Here is a 23,017-nt window from a genome sequence, read left to right on the forward strand (position 1 = left end):
TTTAATTTTGTTCCGTTTTTAACTGTCAGCTCACTGGTTCAATAAAGACTAGATTAAAATATAAATAACGAATTTCACGTCTTTTTAATCTTCTCTCCAAACTCCGGCGTTTTGGCATATTTTTCTACGTTCTCACTTATACTTGTCGCTACCGATATTTCCGTAACCGGTTCTTGATTTTTCTCCTCACTATTATCTTTTGCTGATTCTCCGAAGTAAATAGCTACATCATTATCTTCGACTTCTTGAACAGATTGGACGTTTTCAACGTTCGGTGGTGGGACAACTATCGTGTGAGTGACGGAATTGTCTGCTCGCTGGTCACAGTCACCGTGACTGAAGTCGTTGAAGTGGTGATGAGATTCCTTTTGCAATAAATGCTTTATATCGTTAGTACTTTGTATTTCTTGATCTTTTTGTTGTTTAGACCTGTCTACTGGTTCATATCCGGCTGGAAGGACCAATCCTTGGTCAAGGCTGTCGAAATTTACATTTGTTTGATATGAGTTCTGATTTGATTGATGATGATTTGATGATTGCTTAAAAACATTCTTTGTTTGGCTTTGGTGTTCGTTTTTAACTTGAGACGGTTGTTCTATAGCTTGCAATATGCTCTGAAGTAATCCTTCTGATAGAAGCTGTTCGTGAGGTATCGACGGCGATGTTCCTTTGCCCCGGCCGTCATCAGCTGATTGAATTTGAACAGAATACGTTGCCTGATTGTTTTTAATTGGTATTTCTGATTGACCAATTTGCTCATTTACTTGATGTAAATGTTGACTCGACGACACGATCTTCTGTTGTAATTGCTTCGTTTCTTCGCTCAAATTCTTGATCTTTTCCGATGTGTGATAAATTTGGTCTGATAGAGAATTTTGTTTGTAAATATTTTTGTTGCCATCTTTTATGGATTTTACTTTTTGAGTTGTTTTCGCTGTCTTTCCGTTATCGATTTGATTTGGTAAGATCGTCTGGACTAATGTATGGGACGCTGTCGATAAATCTTTCGTGTTGTAAGAAACGGATTCACTACCTTCCGCTGGAGTGTTGAAAACATTTTGGGAAGACAATAATTCTTGATGGTGCTTGTGGAATGCAGAACCCAGTGAACTCAAACTTGCGACATAGCTTGATGCTAATTCTGAAGGTATTTTCTCACCATATTTAGCGGCTTTTAATATAGCTTCGTGGTAGGGGCAGTGCTTTAAAATAGCAGCCGCTTCTAAGTTAGATAAATTAGCCAGTATAGTACCATCGATTGTCGCTGCTACAGCGTTGCTGGTAGACCCAGAAGCTGTATGATCTCCGACGGTCAAAAGTGGCGCTGAATACGAATCAATTGGTGAACCATACAAGTTACTCGGTTGCTGGGATTGGAAGTTTATCGGTTGCCCTGAGTGTGGTAGACTGTAGAGATTCGATGGTTCGATAGAAAATGAGACGCCATTAAATCCATGGTTTCCAGAGTGATGATTTGAATCTTTGACCTCACGAATCGGTGGTGGTAAATACGCGGGGCCTTGTTTCACATGATCAATTCCATGGGAGTCTTTATGGTGGGATATTTGGCCGATCTGCTGAATTAAACCTTCGGGTACTGAATCTCTGAACTTAATAGGATGTCTTGGTGAATGACCACCGGTATGAATAGCGTGACCACCACCTGAAAATGATCCATAGGGTATAGGTAGATTAGCTGGTAACGGTTTCGGTGGAGCGCCGTATTGGTTACCTGGTGGAACTCCATATATACCTGATGGTGGTATGAGGCCTTTGGCTCCTTGTTGTCTATGTGATGGAGGATAGGGACCATTGGACAGTGAGTCTAAAGGTGGAGCACCGTATGAGTCAAAAATTGCCTTTTCAGGTATAGAGGATTGTATGAATGTGAAATCGGACTGTGGGTTATTATTTTCGGTGTAATGTGCTTCGAAGACCGTCTTCGATTGGTCAATGTGATTAGAGTCTCCACCGACGATTGCGTTCAAATCGATGTTTGCTAAAGCATCTTGATGAACCGTTGAATAGCCAGATGATATTTGTGCACCGGAAAAGTGTGCGTCTTGGTTGATATCCGGTAGGGAATGTCCGTCTAAGTTGATGCTCACTTCTTGGACTAACGGTGGTGGGGGTCCGTATTGGTCTAAAATTTCAATATGTCCATTGCTGTGTCCAATATTTTGAATGGTTTGTATCGTGTGTACATTTTCAATATTATCGAACAATGGTTTTGAAATACCAGGAATTGGTTTCCATCCGTCGTATAGAACGTGGGGAGGTGTTGGTGGTGCTGGTATACCTGGATGGGGTGGTCTTGGGTTGGGGTCTGGCTGTGGTGGTCCATAATGGCCGATGCTACCAAAGTCTTGTACCACTATCTGGTCATTTGGTCCAATAGGGCCAAGAGGGTGTCCTGGAGGTCCATAAGTGTCTGCTGGTATGGGGAAATTAGGTTTCAAGTTTCCTGGTAAGCTAGTGATTGGAGTGCCGTATATTGGAGCTGGAAGATTTAATCCTACATCATAATTGGTTCCAATGCTTGTTCCAACACTTGTTTCTAAACTTCCAAAGTTGGTTCCAATAGTGCTTATACTTCCCACACCCGTTCCAATGTTACCAATACTTGCAGTAACTGTGCCTAGATTTTGCGGTAAAGACACTGGTAATTCAGGGAAACTTTGCACATTTAGTAAGGGCGGCCCATAGCTGATCTTTGGTGGTCCATACACAGGTTTAGGTGCTCCGTATACTGGTTTTGGTACTCCGTAAACAGGCTTCGGGAAAGATAGCTTCGGTGGCTTAAAAGGTACCCCATATGTTGGTTTTGGAAGGGTTTGTTTTGGAGGACCATAGTTCTTCTTAGGTGGGCCATAAATCGGTTTCGGTGGTCCATATGTTTGTTTTGGTTTGTTTGAATGGTATTTTGGTGGCCCGTAAACTGGCTTGGGTTTACCGATAGGTGGTGGGGGCCCTTCATAGTTCTGGTTCGGGAATACGACCGGAGATGGTGGGCCGTATGCACCTGGAGGTGTTTCTAAAAATGATGGTGTATCTGGTACTCCATAAACGGGAGCAGGATGCGGTAAATCTGAAAAAAAATATATATTATTAACTTTCATACAACTCTCATTATTATATCGACTGCTATTTTTCTTCACTAGATGGCGTTAGTTGTATGCTGAATCGCGCTATTGTTTGGTATTTCTTAAACTACATGACTTCTAGTGAGAATAACGAAGACACGTGACCGACAGTACACACCCGGTAGGTTTATAACAATAGTTCAATGGAAATACTACCGGTTATGCCAAACATACAGATATAAGTAGGAAGTATTTTTTTTTATAATTTTATTTACAGGTAATTTTGGACGAGCACAATTTGCCCCACTTGGTAGTAAATGGTCCCCATCGATCGGGGATCATAGACGTTGACGCTTTAAAAAATGATAAGGGGACTAAGATGTTACGTCCCTTGTGCCTAAGATGTGCGTGCCGGTAATTACACTAACACTAACCGGTCAAACCGGAACACAACAATACTGATTATCATAATTATTTATTTAACAAAATGTAAGGAATTATTTAACTACCCACCACTAGGTATGTTCAATGGTGGTCCATACGCATCCGGGGGTAACGGCTCTCCGTAGGAATTTGATAAACCTCCTTCTCGTTTCTGCGCCTGCGCACCTGGAAATTACAAAACGTTTGTTAAAGATATGATTGTCAATTACTTGACAGATGATACTTTTTTAACCAGATTCGAATTAAGAAGGCGGTTATCAATAAGGTTGTACTGCACGCCTCACAACGCGCATGCGCGTGGTTATACTCTCTCTCGATATGCAACACGCGACGGCATCGCTTAACCTTAACCTTAACCTTATATCTCAAAAAAAAAATATTTTACTATCTTGGTTACCGCTGATCTCCGTCATTTACGGATCGATTTGGAAAATTATTATTGCTTGGGATGATTCCCGTTTGGGCTGATTTAAAGTTATAGAAAAATAACTCCCTCTAAGGAATCTACGGGAATTTTAAAAGTGTATTCCATGCTGGCACGGCCTTGGGTTTTGTTAGTATTTTCAAATATTTGGACATTTGTAATTCTAATGGAATCATAACTAGGTAGAATATCAAGCGAATGTCTTTGCGATAAAAAATTTTCTAAGTTAGTTGGCTCAACAAATAATATTGTACTTTGTTTTAGCAGTCACGACTTCAAATGGTTGAAATGAGATTTTGAATTTCGATCGCATCATGACCTACCCGGTCCGATCTAATCCTCCCACTCCTGCACACAATAACCGTATCAAAATCGGTCCAGTTGTAAAGGAGCTCAGTGACATATAGTCGTATAGCAGAATTATATAGATTGAGAGCAGTTATTTTTCTTTATTGCTAAACTAGCTATCCGCCCTGGCTTCGCACGGGTGCAATGCTGATACTAAATATGCTACAGAATGTCTTACAACGTTCACAGTTTTTCAGCCATTAGACAATACAAACCGCTATGTTACTGCGTTGTAAATCTGTAATATCTTTGAAAATATTCATTTAAATTACATGATGTAAAGAACCATATTGATCTGAATGTGTTTATTTACGACATCACTTCAGAAGCCTCTAAAGTTATCAGTGTTTCTCTACTACATTGTGCATGTATTATATACATATAAACCTTCCTCTTGAATCTAACTATCTATTAAAATAATTGCATCAAAATCCGTTGTGTAACTTTAAAGATCTAAGTATACATAGGGACAGACAGCGGCCTTAGCCGTTGGTCGTTAAGTTTAAGGCATAATAAGTAATCTTTGTCTTTCCTTGGTGTTCAAGCTTCGTACCGATTTTCAACAAATTCGGTTTAATGATTTGAAAGAACAACAGACAGACTTTTGCATTTAAAAAAACCCTTACATACGAAGGAGCGCAACTTTATAATAAAATAGGTACCTGCTCACATAAAAAAATGTAAACTAATTTAACGCATTTAAGACCAAACTGGCTAATTACATCCACTGTAAAAAAAAATTGTAAGAATATATATATTTTTTTTATGTCATTGTTTGGCGTACGAGCATATGGGCCACCTGATGGTAAGTGGTCACCACCGCCCATAGACAAAGGCACTGTAAGAAATGTTAACCATTCCTTTCATCACCAATGCGCCACCAACCTTGGGAACTAAGATGTTATGTCTCTTGTGCCTGTGATTACACTTTCAATCTCATCAAATCATCAATTTTATTCAAGTAAACTTCACAATGAAGCGTTTTTGAATCGTCGATAGTTAAATACTACCACAGTTTCGGAAAGCAGCCTCCAGCGGGAAGAAACAGCAAGAAACTCGCATAGTTGTCCTTTCAAATAAACAGATTTACAATGCTGTTTTTTACAATAATTAGTGTCCTGTGATGGAACCCGAGCCTAAAAGCAGGCGATTTTTTCTAAAAAGTACTCTTTTAATGAATAATAATATTTATTTGTTAATATAGTCTTAATAAACTTTTTAAATTTCGTAAATGGTAAATTGGTTACATTTCCCGGTATCTTATTATATATGCGTATACCATTGCCCAAAAACGTTCTCTGTACCGTATGCAAACGGAAAGCAGGGGTTACAAGTTTATTCTTATTTCTTGTATTAATAGTATGTATATCAGCTTTTATGGAATACTTTTGTATATTCTTCTGTATAAACATTATATTATCATAAATATATTGTGAAGCAGCCGTTAATACACCAACAAACACAATAAATGTCTATAAACCTAAACATTTATAGTATAAGTATGGATAAATAAACTATGCCTAATATATTTACAAGAAACAGTGCATTTTTTACCTGATTTGAAACCCTGAGTCGAGCGAATAAAAGTTACTGGGATTTCCGTCGATTTTTCCGCAGTCCTTGTGTCGGGGTGTTGACGAGTGCCTCCTAAGCACGTAAAGGATTGGCCTTGGAAGTAAGCTCTTTCCAGTCGCCTAGGATTGATTGTCCCATCGGATTATTAGAGTGAAAAAATTGTGTAAGTATTTGCGTTGACATTTGTGACATATATTTCGCAAAGATAGCTCGTCCTCTTCGGTAGACGGTTCAGTCGGCAATAAATATTTATTTTAATTTTATTTATTTATTTATTATAAATGAGAGGAAATACCAGATTGTGATGCTTCAGCGACTAGATCCTGTTCGTTCTCCTTGTTGACCAGGCCGGGTGGACTGTCTTCAGCGATCACCAGCACCGCCAGCAAGACCACCGCCCACTGGAATAAGAAAATTAAAGAGAATCAGAAAAATGTTATTCAAAAAAAAATTCGAACAAGCCATCGCGATTTAAAAAGTCACAGGTTGGACCCTGACCTTAGGCCCTCCATCCGTACTCCTAGCAGAATCTTTAAGCCCAATTGGAGTGAATAGGAATATTTGTAATTCCTTATAAAAGGTAATAGGCATTGCTGCTTTCCTTTTTTATTGAATGTATAGTCACGGGGACTATTCACTTATCACCGTCCTATAGAAAATAAAAATCAAACAACTAACTGTAACATTATTTATTTGCTATGTACCTGCTTTTTGTTCCTTTTATATTTTACTTTGTTATTATTGTATAGTTTTAAGTCTATAAGTGTTGACAACGGATACCGATGTACGGATAAATCCAATAGGGTTTTTGTTAAATCGTTCTTTAATACAGTACAATATAAATAAAATGTATATTCACTTAAAATAAATAAATTTAAAAATAAAAGTGCATGTAACAAAATTAGACAAAAAAGTAAAATTAAAGAAAAAACATAACTAGCTGAACCTGCGACGTTACCCGCGTGAAATATATACAAATATTTCACCTAATCCCAATACAGAAAAAGCTTCTCAATGAATAAAATTAGTTACGATCGGCGTTAATAATAGAAATGATAACGTAATATTATAAGTACTAACTAACTTAACTTTAATTACTCTATTTTTAATTTTACAGATTGGCATATTCGTTTTAACGAAAAAACTCTTTAAATATCGAATATATATATATATATGTCCTTGAACAGGACTCAACTATCTCCATACGAAATCGTATCTAAATCGATTCAGCGGTTAAAGAGTGAAGAGGTAACATAGTTATTTTCGCATCACGCTGTGGTCTCCTATAATTGAAGGAGCCCACAATTAGTAACCCTTATATTGTCTGATTAAAAAAAAATGTATTTAGTGTGTATCTTTAGTTGGAGACTCAAAAGTCATTACATTGTATAAAACAAAGTCGCTTACCGCTGTCTGTCCCTGTGTATGCTTAGATCTTTAAAATTACACAGCGGATTTTGATGTGATTTTTTTAAATAGATAGATTGGTTCAAGAGGAAGGTTTATATAAATATATTGTTAATTTAATATAGACCAATATGGCTCTTTACAGCATGTAATTTAAAAGTATATTTTCGAAGATATTACAGATTTAAAACGCAGGGACATAGCGGTTTGTATTGTCTAACGACTGAAAAACTGAACGTTTCACCCGTGTGAAGCCGGCGCGGGTCGCTAGTTAAATAAATAAATAAAAATACTAAGACCTCCCAAACGCAGTATTATACAAAGTATAAGTTTAATGTATATTTTATTAATTTTCATTTAGAAATTACTATAAGCGCCTTGTCATCTATTCGTACAGATATGATCACTCATTTTCAGTCTGAGAGTTTCAACTAAATAATGCTACAGTCACACACGAGATGTAACGTCCCAGCTAACATTCGCAGGTCAACGAATTAAAAAAAAAATACTTTCACCTTTCGCACGCTCTTGAACAATCTAGTTTACGTAGTGATGGGAAAAGATTTATCGACACATAGCTTTTTAGAGTTCAGACAGATATCACAGGTAGGTGTTTCATTTGTCTAGGCTGTTCTTTTTCCACCTTCGTGTATAACCTCTTTACAGGTTAAAAAGTTCAGGCGACCCCCGATGTTGGCGCTTTTCATAATCGTAACACATTTGTAACTACTTTTATATTGAACTAGCTGTGCTCGCGACTTCGTGCGCGTTGTTTGAATTTCAGTTATTTGGATATTGTAGCGTGATTTTATTTTTATTCTATATATAATTCTAAAATAAAAGTAGCCTAAGTTACTCCTTATTACATCCGCTAGCTGCCAGTGAAAGTCCCGTCGAAATCGGTTCAGCCGTTCCAGAGATTACGCTACAATATCCAAATAACTTAAATTCAAACAACGCGCACGAAGTCGCGGGCACAGCTAGTTTATTTATTTATTTATCTAACTCTTTATTGCACACCAAATATACATAAAGATACAAAATATATTTTCTTTAAAAGAAAATTGGCCAAGCAAAAGGCGGTCTTATGGCTTATAAGCCATTTCTTCCAGACAACCTTTGGGTTAGAAGGATAATGTGTATGGAAGACGGCAATATGGTGGTGCAGTAAAAACTTACATTATGAAATAATAACGAATACAACTCAATAAATATAGCAAATACATAAATACAAAAAATACTAATAAATAGAATATAAAGCAGATTAAAGATATTCATAAATAAATCATATATACATACATATATCTATATAGTATATGTAATAAAAAAAAATATATATAATATTATTAATAAATATAATAGAAAGTATAATAGGATATTAAATAACTGTATCTCAAATGTCATCATTATTAGTGTCCAAATAGAATTTCTTCAGAGAATTTTTAAATATTTGTAACGATTTAGATTGTCTTATGCTTAGCGGTAAGTTGTTCCAAAGTGTTATTGCCTGCACAGTGAAGGACTGCTTATAATATTTACTGCTATAGGTAGGCAGTTTTAGGATGAGGCTTCGTGATGATCGTATACTTGACTGATCTCCAAGAAATTCGAATTTCTCCTTCAAATAACAAGGAGCGGTCGGATTAAACAACACACAGTACAGAAGAGAGAGAGTATGCAAGTTTCGGCGACGGCGTATAGGGAGCCACTTGATCTTTGAACGAAATTCTGAAACATGGTCATACTTTCGGAGACCGAAAATAAACCGAATAGCTAGATTTAGTAATCGCTCAAGTTTATTAAGCTGGTCCTCGGTTAGATTAAGATAGCTTGCGTCCGCGTAATCGAGAAAAGATAGTAGAAGGGAGTTTGCTAACATAGTTTTGGTAGGAATTGGTAATACTTTTTGTAGACGTCGCAAGGAGTTCAATGACGCGTATGTTTTCTTACTAATTTCAGTTAAATGTTCTGACCAGGGAAGTGTTCGGTCAAGATGTATGCCAAGGTCTTTAACTGTTGAGCAGTAAGATAAATTAGTGCCGTTGTATACAACTTGGGGAATGTTCGCCCAATCAATTCTTGCAGTCATAGCTGGGCTGCCAATAACAATGACTTGTGACTTGGTAGTGCTTATTTTAAGACCATACTGATTGGTCGATTTAGAAATTGCCACTAGATCTCTGTTAATAATAACCAATAAATTTATATTTTTAAATTAATAATGTTTTTAAATTAATAGTGCCTTCCTAATAGCTCGAGCGTCGAGTTTCGGCCCAAACCGGTGGTACCGTGTATACATACATATGCATTTAGTAAAAAACGTTTATTTTAATATTACAAGATTGGAATCGGTGATCCTCCAGATCAATACCGCCGCGGTTTCCAATTGCAAGGGAGACCAGCCAACTACGCAGGTATATAGTATCAAGCGTGTGCACAAAGCAGGACGCTCGATACGGTCAGCATTATAACCCAGTGGAATTGCAAATCCGACATACCGGAAAGAGTTCATACACAGGTTTAACCACTTACACAACACGTTTACGTGACGGGGTTCGCCAGAACACCGCTTGCTGGCGCTGTACAAAGTATATATTTCACTAATCAATTTATTTTCTTCGAATCGGAACTACTAAAAGCTTTTTTTACTAGTTAACATGAACGAGAACTGGTTTTAACTAGTTATAAGTGGTATAATATTTCCGACTATTGATAAGAACTCTGGGAACTAACATTGTTACAGTTTTGAAAGACAATGTCGTTATAAGTGGGTTTTTAGTGTTTAACCTAATGGAGGTGAGAATGAGGACAGATGAGCTTTGTGATTGTAATCGTGCTACCATTGATAATGTATACATATATTAATAACTTCGTACAGGTCTACGATGGACCCGATCGAAACATATCCACGATTATGGATCGTTAAAATCGAGATATTTCGATATTAAATCCGTAAAATTCAATGAGATGACAGTTCAACGGGCGGTCATGTTAGACGTTTACGGGTGCGTTCAGTAAGTGTGTGTTCAAGTAATAATTTCGTGCAGAGCTACGGTGAACTCAATGGGGACTTATTCACAATAAATCATCATTATCATTACATAGTATAAAACAAAGTTACTTACCGCTGTCTGATAAGATCTTTAAAATTTCACAACGGATTTTGATGCGGCTTTTAATAGATAGATCGATTCAAGAGGAAGGTTTATATGTATAATACATGCACAATATAGCAGAGGAACACTGATAATTTTAGAGTTTTCTGAAGTGATGTCATACATAAACACATTTTTGCGCTAACATCAAACGCTGGCCGAACCCTACGTGATAGATCAAAATAATGTACTGTATTGTACAACTTAAAAAGGTCTTCAAAAAAGTCCGCGATGGTATACGTCTATCTCTTAAGGATAGCCCACAACAACATTTTTTATCCTTTTCTTTTTACGAGAAATAATGACTTATTTTCGAAGCAATTTTAAGCAATACCGCATTATTCCTTATCCAATTAAGTACCTTAAAAATATTGTGCATGTAATATAGATCGATATGACCCTTTACAGCATGTAATTTAAATGCATACTTTTGAAGATATTACAGATTTAAAACGCAGGGACATAGCGGTTTGTATTGTCTAACGACTGAAAAACTGTGAACGTTGTAAGACATTCTGTAGTATATTTAGTGTCAGCATTGCAACCGCGCGAAGACGGGGCGGGTCGCTAGTACAATATATATCGGAAAAAGGGGCGGAATAGTTTAGTGATAATTTTAAATATTATTTGAATTGTTACGTTTATTGTCATGAATACATTCAAAGTTAGTATATTATAATGTTGCATCGAGCAGAGATGGCCCAGTGGTTAGAACGCGTGCATCTTAACCGATGATTTTGAAATTTCGAAGCACCACTGAATTTTCATGTGCTTAATTTGTGTTTATAATTCACCTCGTGCTCGGCGGTGAAAGAAAACATCGCAAGGAAACCTGCATGTGTCTAATTTCAACGAAATTCTGCCACATGTGTATTTTCCCAACCCGCATTGGAGCAGCGTGGTGGAGTATGCTCCAAACCTTCTCCTCAAAAGGAGAGGATGCCTTAGCCAAGCAGTGGTAAATTTACAGGCTGTTAATGTAAAAAAAATGTTGCATCATACGACACGAGCAATCACAGCCAATCCTTGAGCGGGGTCGAGGTCGAGGCGCCATCTTTACGTTTTTGGCGGGAATGACGTAACAGTTATGTAGTCTGCGACGGGAATTGGAGGATCGAGATGAATCATTGGAAAAGTTAATATTAAATAATAATATTGTTGAGTTGACTTAGATGTCGCGAACTAAATTGTAACCGTTTGATTGATATTTTAAGTGTGAAGTAATTATTGTGATGTTTTATTTAAATTTAATAAACAGTTATACAACTTTAATATTACAAGAACACAAAAATAAATTTTCTCGGTTTATTTCCGGCTATGAAAGTTGAAATTCTCGGCTTTTCTCTATTATAATATGCGTGTGTTATAGATATAAACCTTTCTCTTGAATCACTATTTTTATTGTTGAAACTATTAAAATCCGTTGCGTAGTTTAAAAGATCTAAGCGTACAGACGGCAAGCGACTTTGTTTTATACTATGTAGTTTGTTTTTTTTTTAATTATAATAATTGGTACTTATATTCGTAATTGATTAGTTTCGAGAATTTTCTTTTAATTAGCGTTTCGTAGCGTGTAATGAGGGAGATGTTAGGTTAGTTTACGGCACCATTGTCTATGGGTGTTTGTGACCTCAATATATGGCAACTGGTATTAGGCTATTTGACATGCGCGAAAATGCTACTTTGACAAGATGGCGCTGCAATGGGGTCGGTACTTCGCTTGCCTGTATTGTAATCTATGGTACATATAATCCACACACAACAGGCAAACGAGGTTAACAAGCACAAACGCGACCAATCAGGAGCGTTTTGTGACAAACGTTTAAAAAAATGCATTTTTATTTATGGATTTTTGAATAAATTAATTGTTATTTTCAACTTTCTATAATAAATAACCATTTTTAATCACATAACATATACTGATTACATTAATTGACACTTTATTTTTTGCATTGTCAGATAGCCTATCATAATCATAATATTAATAAAACGCATCACGTTCATCTGAAACGTAATCGAGCAACTTGTTATTACGAATGTCAGTAGAAAGTAATAATTGAACAGGAAGACGTAATGTTTCTTGTTTTATGGCCGAAGACCCCGACTTTCAAAAGTGGATAATTGCACTTCGATTTAAGAGATCCGATGTGAAATGTTTATTTATCTGTACTTATATCTATATCTTATAAATGCGAAATAAACTTTGTCTGTTTGAATCGAATTTGATGTAATTTTTTACGAACCAAGCTTAGACTCTAAGGAAAGACATAGATATAGTCTAGTGTATATTAGTGTATACAATAATTGTATTTAGTGTATCATTGTAAACTGTAAATCACTCGTCTACATTTGACGCCGAAATAATGAAACCTCTTTTAAATGTTTTTTTTTTTTTAATATCAAATAGTATACATGAGTTCAGTTAGTTAGACGTAGTACCGCTCTCTAAGCGGCCAGTAACTTTTTTTCGGTCTCTAAAATTAATTATCTGTTAAATCGTAACAATTTAGTAAATTGCAATCAAGAATGCTCTTTGATTTTTCACATCAACGGCTGGAGCTTTTCAAAATGAGACCATAATCGATTTTTATTTATTTATTTATTTATTTGATCACCAACAAAGTACACACTGATACATGACAGCACACAGTTCATAAAATAAAAAAAATAAAAGAAGTGGTACCTCAATTACAGGTGATAACTGCATGAACAGTAAGGCAACATATACATTAAAGCACAAAAAAAAAACAAATAAAAGACTAATCAAAATTTCAAGTTACAAAACAAAAAAAAAAACAAAACCATGAATAAAAAATTAATAAACTAAAATATTAATTTTCATATGCAGCCCATCGTCTCATAATGACTGGGACATAAAAGTTTTTCGCTTTTTATAATATAAGATTATAAATTGGAAAGTAATTCTGTCTGTTGTTCTCTCAAGGCCAAACCACTGAATCGAATTTGATGAAGTTGGGTATGAAGCATGAACCCCAAGGACATACTGCTTTTTATGCCTAAAACCAAAGAACAGCCCCTAAAGCACGAGCAAAATCGCAGGCGATAACTTGAGTTCGAATTTGTGTGCTAAAAATTCTACCGCAAATCAGAAATACTTAGCATCGTTGTGCCAGTCTGAAAGGTCATTACATCTATCTAAGAAAGGAATATCAATTGACGAAGAAAGGAATGGTAATTCTTACTTAAAGTACCACTGTCTATGGGCAGTGGTAATATTGAACAACATCACATACATTACTCTGATCCCAATGTAAGTAGCTAAAGCACTTGTGTTATGGAAAATCAGAAGTAACGATGGTACCACAAACACCCAGACGCAAGACAACATAGAAAACTAATGAACTTTTTCTACATCGACTCGGCCGGGAATCGAACCCGGGACCTCGGAGAGGCGTACCCATGAAAACCGGTGTACACACTACTCTCGACCACGGAGGTCGTCAATATATAATAATAATAAAAAGGCGCTGATTTGACTTTTAAAGGGACAAAGTGCGCAGTTGCCCGACAGATGGCGTGGAAGTTCGCTCTAACGAAACTTCGGGACCAGCGCAGAGTCGACAGGGTCGTATTCCTCTGTTGTTGCTGTTGCTAAATGTGATTGAATTATTGTGATTATTGTGCTTAATGTAAACCAAATTATGTATAGACAACTATTATGTTTGCGTTACTTTGCGTTGCGTTACTTTGCGTTGCGTTACGTTGCGTCATAAGTCGATAGTATTACCATGTCTGATGCGAAAGGTGATTACAATCGTGACGACCTTCCGACATGTTATATTTATAACGAAATAAACTTGCTCTTGAAATCGTCCTTCGTATTAGAAATTCCGTCAAGAATACTTAGTATTAAAAACGAGCATTCGCTTAGTAATTAACATCTCATAAGATATACAACATACAAACATACTTAACAGCTAATGTCCATTAAGAACGCATTAAGTGTCCGCGTATGTAGGTCTGTGTCGTGTTCCGTATCTACAGAACCTCAGGTGACTTTTTTAATGGCTGTTAATTATACGCTCATGTTTATTACAAACCGCATCAACTACGCAGCCGGTTAAAAGTGAAAACTGTTTTTGAAAACGACTTCGAAAAAGCAGGTTTGCAATTTGGATTGCATATCTATGGGACGATAGTTGCCGCCCGCGGCCTCACACGTTTTTTAGTTTAAGGTCAATTGTTAGACTTCAAAAAGCCTATGGGTTCAAGCTCGGTCCATACAAGAATTTTATCAAATTCGGTCCAGTGGTTTGCCCGTGACAGAGTACATAGTACAGTGCAAGAGTGCGTGCAACACAGGTCCACTCTCATCCATCCAATCCGATGGGCCGGCATATCGCGACCAGAAAGAGTTCAGATGCAAGACCAACGACTATACAGATTACAACTTCGAGACCGCGGCCTGTTACTGAGAAGTTTTCGGTGATAAACCCAATAAGCTCCTATCGGTCCGACTTTGTGTTTGAACCCAGCTCCTAGAGTTCTGCAGCCTTATATTTATCCAATTTGGTACATAACATAAACATAAACAGTCTGTAAATTTCCCACTGCTGGGCTAAGGCCTCCTCTCCCTTTGAGGAGAAGGTATGGAGCATATTCCACCACGCTGCTCCAATGCGGGTTGGTGGAATACACATGTGGCAGAATTTCGTTGAAATTAGACACATGCAGGTTTCCTCACGATGTTTTCCTTCACCGCCGAGCACGAGATGAATTATAAACACAAATTAAGCACATGAAAATTCAGTAATGCCTGCCTGGGTTTGAACCCGAAATCATCGGTTAAGATGCACGCGTTCTAACCACTGGGCCATCTCGGCTCCAATTTGGTAACAACTTAAAAAAAAATGGCAATATGATCCTCACCGTTCCCCATCTCGGTATCTGTAAAGAAACAAAGTATAAATTAATAAAAAAATATACACCTGAAGATGTTTGCAAAATATCAACCGAATCGACTACGTGGAACTTTACTTGGTCCAGACACGCGTCACGTAAAACAAAATTCAAAATATTCTCTATTCAATTAGAATCATAAAAGTACATTTGAATCGTCATGATACAATTGAATTAAATGTACTACCACCGAAACCGGTTCGGAAAGTAGATTCTACCGAGATGAACCCACAAGAAACTCAGTTACTCTTTATCACCATTTTAATTACAGAATATGCCAATTAAGTATTCTGCCTAGAATTCAACAAATGTGTCCATGCTTTTTTATCTCCAATACAATCTTGTATTGAGTAATATCCCTTTTTATCAATGTTTTTTTGATATGATAAGTGTATTATTATTCCAAATAGTAATACTTATTGTTATTATTCTGGTTTTGTACACTACAGGCACGAGAGACATAACATCTTAGTTCTTAAACTTGGTCACGCATTGGCGATGTAAGGGGTCATTACACAGTATAAAACAAAGTCGCTTACCGCTGTCTGTCCCTATGTATACTTAGATCTTTATAATTACACAACAAATATTGATGCGGTCTTTCTTAATAGATAGAATGATTCAAGAGGAAAGGAAAGATTTATATGTATAATACATGCACATTATAGTAGAGAAACACTGATTATTTTAGAGCTTTCTAAAGTGATGTCGTAAATAAACATATTTTTTGCTCTTACATTGCAAACGCTGGCTGAACCCTACGAGATAGATCAAAATAATGTACTACAGTATTGTTTACCTCGAAAAGGTCTTCAAAAAAGTCCGTGATGGTATATGTCTATATCTTACGGCTAACCCACAATAACCATTTTTTATCGTTTACATTTTACGACAAATAATGGCTTATTTTCGAAGCGATTTTAAGCAATACAGCATTAATCCTTATCCAATTAAGTATCTTAAACACATTTAATATAGATCAATATTAAATGTGTTTAAGGCGCCCTTTACAGCGTGTAATTTAAATGAATATTTCCGAAGATATTACAGATTTAAAACGCAGTGGCATAGCGGTTTGTATTATCTAATATCTGAAAAACTGTGAACATTGTAAGACATTCTGTAGTATATTTAGTGTCAGCATTGCACCATGTCTGTAAGCGATGGTGACTTATCATATATATAAAATATAGGTGGTATACAACACATCCAAACGAGATCAATAATCTCAATATTAATTTGTGTTTTCAATTACGTCATCGATATAAACGTATCCATGTTAAAAGTGAAATTTGTCGTTTTGTCGATCGTGATTTGGTGAAAGTAACACAAACATTTATATCTCTTATTTAAATAAAAACGAAAAATGTCAATTTTAATGTTAAATCAATAATTTATAATCACGTGCAATTTCAAAGCCGTACGTTTATCCAGAAAAAGTTACCAGCACGAGCATCGCAACATACTATCAAAATCAAAATCGAATTACATATTATTCAAGAAGGCTTTTACAAGCACTTTTGAATCGTCATTTAACAAACTATATTAAGTGAACCGACCACAGGTTCGGATTGTAAATTCCACCGAGAGTAACTGGCTAGAAACAGTAGTTAGGGGTAAACCATTCATTTATTACGTAAGACGATTTAGGGGGGAGACGGGTCGACCATGTCTTATGTTTTCTTACAAGGGGGTGGAAAGGAGTCTCGATAGTTCTTACGTAAGATCAAAAAAATGCGCAAAGATATTTCATTTAAAAAAATTGATTCTTTGAAACATAAACATTAAAATAAACCAAACTTGTATTAATTTTTTCCTTTAGATTCTTACGTAATTAATATTAAACAGGGGGGAGGCCCTGTTTAATATTAACGTCGGCCTATTCTTATTTTTTCTTATAATAGGGGGGAAGGGGTCAAAAACAGGCGAAAATAGTCTTACTTAATAAATGAATGGCCCCTTACTCTTTTCCAATATTTAAAATACAAAGTTGTATTAGTTAAATACAATTACGTATTTATATAATATGTCCTACCAGGAAGTCAAGAAGTATTAGATCTACGATTTTTTCTGATCTATATAATCTTGCGTTGAATAAGCTTTTTGTAATTAATGTATTTTTATATAATAACACAATGTCCCTGGCGCGTCTGTCTATCCGTACGCTAAACTCAAATACCACCAGAGTCGGATTTAAAGGTCTGGAGGCCTTTGATCAAAAGAGGCGTGGATACCCTAATAATTATATCTTGAAATAATTAGAATATTTTAATTTCAATCAGTAAGCTATAATTCATTTACTTGTAACTTTTAAAACAGTTATTAGTATAGTTACTATAATTTAACTATATCTAAATATTTATTAACTCGTCGGATGCATGTTGAGGCCCCAGGGCAGTTGCCCCGGTATCCCTCCCGCATATCCGGCCATTAATACCACGCAGCGGATATTCATACGCTCTACTGATGGACGGAGCGATTCGTAAAGGTTTAGATGTGTAATTCATTATGTTTTGTGTAAATTGCCTGAGATATGGTAACGCTTGGTTGAGCTATCTGCCAGTGAAAGTCCCGTCAAAATGGGTCCAGCTGTTCCAGAGATTAGCCGGAACAAGCAGACGGACAAAAATTAAAGAAAACAGTTATTTTGGTATGTGTACCGTGTATACATACATTTAGTAAAAAGGTTATTTTAATATTACAAACAGACACTCCAATTTTATTATATGTATAGATATGATATTATAATTACGATGCAAATGTAGACCCTATTTAACCTGTGACATCGGGACGTACGACTAGGCGCCCGCGACTTCGCTCGCGTTTTAGACGGTCATTGTATAAGGCATACGTCCTTTCTTAATTAATTTCATCAAATTCAATTATGTGATTTGACCGTAAAAGAGCAACAGACAGAGTTACTTCCGGTTTTGTTTTTGACATAGAATTTAAATTTCTTTTGATTAAAACTTTTAACGGACTAGACTGTATGATTTAACATAATTGACAAAAAAAACAATAAAAAAAAAACAAATCATAAAACAATAATTTCGCAATTTTGTATAAATATTAGTGAGATTAAAACTACTATGAGACTAAACTGTATGATTTAACATCATTGCCAAAAAAAAAAAAACAAATCACAAAACTATAATTGCAGAATTTTTTACAGATTTTATTTTTAAAATAATAATTTATTCGTAATAATTTTATTATATAAAAATTAAGCTATTTATTACATATATATATATAAATTACATTTGACGGCCGTATGACCTCACTTTTGTATATATTTATATATGTGTCTGAACTTTCATTTGACACCTGACTGATACTTTCTCTATAAGAATGTCGTCACACGGCTGTTGAAAACCAGTACTCTCAGCTCTACTGGTGAATATACCTTACATCGTGATTTTACTACGTAAAAATCGCTCTCTGTAAATTATAATTAATATAATTTATTCAAATAGACTGTTGAATGGGTTTACGAGGTTAATTTTAATATTCCGAATCTTCTCTCCGAAACGGTAGAATTACATTTAATTCAACACGGTAACATGACGATTCAAGCGCTTTATGTGACTGCTTGATTTTGATTTTGACATGTGTCAGATATTGTCATTCGACAAATACAGATTTAAAATATTTTCCTTCGTCGCACGAGACCATCAAATAATGTACTGTAAGGAGTTTTCATGCATATGTAAGGATTTTTTATGCATCGCCATTAATCACCCGACGAAAAATATCAGAAGTAACGTGACATTTGGCTTGCTATCGGTGGTATGGTACGGACGATGGTGACATAGACCGTCGGCCATGATTAATTTACGTTTTTTTTTATTTTTTATTTTTATTTTACTAATTTTGTTTTACTTTTATTTCTGTGTGTTTCGTTTTGTTTGTGGTGTACAATAAAGTATATTTCATTTCATTTCATTAAGGTCACATAAGCCTTGATTTGACTCGATGTTATTATTGAAGTTTGCAGTATTTGAATGTGATAGTCTTTTGTTTGTTACCTCGCTTCTGGTTGTTAAAAGTACAACGATTGAAAAGTAAGAAAGTCGGCTAAAAGTGTTTGTAGAAATGTTTTTTGACGCGCAATTCTCGAACACGCTTATACAGAAACGAAATCTTATCATTGGAACTAATGACCGATATGACGTATTTACCTGTAACACATTTATAGATACTAGTTTTCGCCCGCAGCTTTCCGTATTAGGAGCAGCGGTAGGTTTTATGCATAAAAAAGTAGGCTATCTTTCCCTGGTGATTAATTACAATAACAGCCTGTAAATATCCCATTGCTGGGCTAAGGCCTCCTCTCCATTTCAGGAGAAGGTTTTCGGAGCTTATTCCACCACGCTGCTCCAATGCGGGTTGGTGGAATACACATGTGGCAGAATTTCGTTGAAATTAGACACATGCAGGCTTCGTCACGATGTTTTCCTTCACCGTCGAGCACGAGATGAATTATAAACACAAATTAAGCACATGACAATTTAGTGGTGCTTGCCTGGGTTTGAACCCGAAACCATCGGTTAAGATGCACGCGTTCTATCCACTGGATTAAACTTACTTGAAATAAAATTTCATCAAATTTGGTTAGCCGCGAAAACGTAACAAACAGACAGAATTATTTTCGCATTTATAATATTAATAGAGATTTCAACCAAAAAGGTGTAAAGCAAAATAAACATTTGACATTAAGTTGACGCGATATCATTGGTTCGGACTGTCAAAGCTTGAACGACATTATAACGCATTTAAAACAAAACACAACGAGGTCTTATCTCGTCATAGTATTTTCAAAGCTTATAAATTTGCCTTAGTGTATTGCCCGCATTCGCGACGAAATGAAGCCAATATAATGGCCTCCAACCATTAGGAACAGCTCAAAATGGCACTGTTTTAGTACCGTTGATGTCTTTTCATGATACTATTAGTGTTTTAAGTCACGATGAGATGTGAGCCATTAGAATACTCAAGAGACGGTGGGAGAGGGGCCAATGACCTAATGGCTTAAGGTGATGAGGACCAGTGGTTGGGAAGCTTGAATTTTAACCTAAAGGTTGTAGGTTCGAACTGTTTATTCATAACAAAATCAACAGGCCTTGTAAACAATAAATACTAAATTCACGCTTTTTTATCTATACATATAATAAAATCGGACTGTCTGTTTGTAATATTAAAGTAACCCACTTTTACTAAATGCATATATATGTATACACGGTACATATACCAAAATAACATTTTTTACAATTTTTTGTCTGCCTGTCTGTCTCTTTGTTCCGGCTAATCTCTGGAACGGCTGAACCGATTTCGACGGTACTTTCACTGGCAGATAGCGGATGTAATAAGGAATAACTTAGGCTACAACAATAACTTTTTTGTTAAATTCAAACACGCGCGAAGTCGCGGGCACAGCTAGTTATATAAGGTTTTAATTTATTTATTCGTGAATGTATTAATATCTTTTCATATAAATAGCCCAAAGCACTGAAACAAGATAACATCTGGCAGATACAAAATACAACGCTTTACTTTTATTTCAGAATTATATATAGAATAAAAATACAATCACGCTACAATATCCAAATAACTTAAATTCAAACAACGCGCACGAAGTCGCGGGCACAGCTAGTCTTTGATATAATCTTGTATTAAGTTATATACCTTATTTATCAATGTTTTTTTTTGACATGAGCTTTTGATTTTTCAATAGGCCAAGTTAAAAATAACTGTCGAATCTTATTATAGACGCGAATACCCGCAGGAAGGATGTATTAACTTTGCGATGTCGGAAACTATTTGTGGTAAGTTTACCTTCCCTCCTCGTGTCTATACGTTGATTGTCACCGTTTTCTTTTCAAATATCATATTCGATATATCATATTAATATTATAATTGTAGTCACCTAGAACATATATATATTCTATTTAATATATATATTTAATAAAATAAAATAGGACATAACATTTCAGTTCCAAAAGTTGGCTTTGCATTGGCAATTTAAAAAAATGGTTTAAATTTTATACAGCGCCAATGTCTGTGGGTTGGTAACCATCAGCTGGCCCAATTGCCACTTATGCTACAAAAAAAAAACCGTGGAAAAGGCTACATATGTTGGTACCAATGTTGCACCAAACCTACCAGTAGCAAAAGCTAATCACGAGGTAGTCACTTATAAAAAAATGTTTACAGACACACACATATATAGTTTACAATATGTTGAGATAATAGCATACATTCTACGCAGAGATTTTCATATTTTGATACACTTTCAAATTCATCTTAGAAAGGTCGTCGATCTCTCTAACAGCTGAGCGTTGAATGTTACTCGTCGACTTGTAATGCGTCCGAACAATTGATAAAACAACGTAAAGACGTTTACTTTAAATGATTTAATTAAACTTTTATTAGTATGTGTGGATCTGTCATCTTAATTTGAAAATAGCTTTCATCTGTTTATTCTTGGTACATGTCTATCTCTTAGTGATCACCCACACTAACCAATTGTTATCCTTCACTTTTTACCAGTAGTATTGGCTAATTTACGAAGTGATTTTATGCAAAACAGCATTAATCTTTATCCAATTGAGTACCTTAAATACATTGTGCATTTAATGTAGATCAATTTGGCCCTTTACAGCATGTAATTTAAATGAATATTTTAGAAGATATTACAGATTTAAAATGTTAGAACATAGCAGTTTGTATTGTCTAATGACAAAAATCTGTGCGTTATATATAAAGACATACTCTGGTATATTTATTATCAGCATTACAACCGTGCGAAGCCGGGGCGGGTCGCTAGTATTACATAAAAGCTACCTAAGCTAATAAGTCGCAAGTCATCCAACCTTAAAGAGGAAGGAAAAAACATGATCGTGTTAATGAAGGTTGAAGGTTCAGTTGTTAATAAGATGATCTAAAATGTCAAGGAGATATTCATGAAGGTTTAATTACATATCTGCATGATATAACATTGGTAATATGAGTTTACACTGAGGTAAACGACAATGTGTTGGGGGTATTGATGAAGAAGACAGGAATGGCGCACAACATGAAGATCTCGAAGACGACTATCATAATAGTTGCAATTATTGAGAGACTGGTCAAATTCCAAAGATAGATAAACAATCAAAGAAGACTACTTTGGTAACACAACAGTTCGAAATGAACTATTTATCGTTAAGTCTAATTAATAGTTGTATAGTCAATCCTAAGATTTAAATTATATTTATAATAAATACATGCAGGTACGTGAAGACAAAGTAAATCCAATTTACTCAAAAGTCACGGATAACGCGTCTAAGAGACAAGAGAAGGAAATAGTTATACTATACGTTTATACTAATACTATTGGAGTTAAAATGGGACCTGTTTAAGCTGATTGGAACAGCTAAAAGTGGTGGTATTGACACAGCTGACTTCTGTAAAAAGGTAGCTTAGAAAGCTTTCAATGTAAATACCACTCAGTGGTAGAGGTTTTAATAGGCCGTCCAGATAGGTTCCACCCACTGCCAAACTTTACTTATTGTTTTCTGGATTGACGGGTGAGTGAACCAATAGAACTACAGGTATAAGAGACATTAATATCTTAGTTCCCAAGACTGGTGGAGCAATGGCGATGTTAGGTTAGTTAATATTTC

At 35.7% G+C, this 23,017-nt stretch overlaps 1 protein-coding gene across 1 annotated transcript in view; it reads right to left on the minus strand.

Annotated features, from left to right (window-relative positions):
- Window positions 1-23,017, minus strand: part of LOC113402768 (uncharacterized) — a 36,728-nt gene continuing 13,711 nt past the window's right edge. Inside the window, exons 2-5 of the mRNA XM_064220174.1 lie at window positions 15,327-15,344; window positions 6,170-6,275; window positions 3,597-3,692; window positions 1-3,088 (exon numbers count right to left, since the gene is read on the minus strand). Of these exons, the coding sequence (XP_064076244.1) occupies window positions 75-3,088; window positions 3,597-3,692; window positions 6,170-6,275; window positions 15,327-15,344 (3,234 nt within the window). The 3' untranslated portion in view covers window positions 1-74. The remainder of the gene's footprint in view (window positions 3,089-3,596; window positions 3,693-6,169; window positions 6,276-15,326; window positions 15,345-23,017) is intronic.

Source organism: Vanessa tameamea, chromosome 31 (assembly GCF_037043105.1).
Source record: "Vanessa tameamea isolate UH-Manoa-2023 chromosome 31, ilVanTame1 primary haplotype, whole genome shotgun sequence".
In the NCBI taxonomy this organism is placed as follows: Eukaryota; Metazoa; Arthropoda; class Insecta; order Lepidoptera; family Nymphalidae; genus Vanessa; species Vanessa tameamea.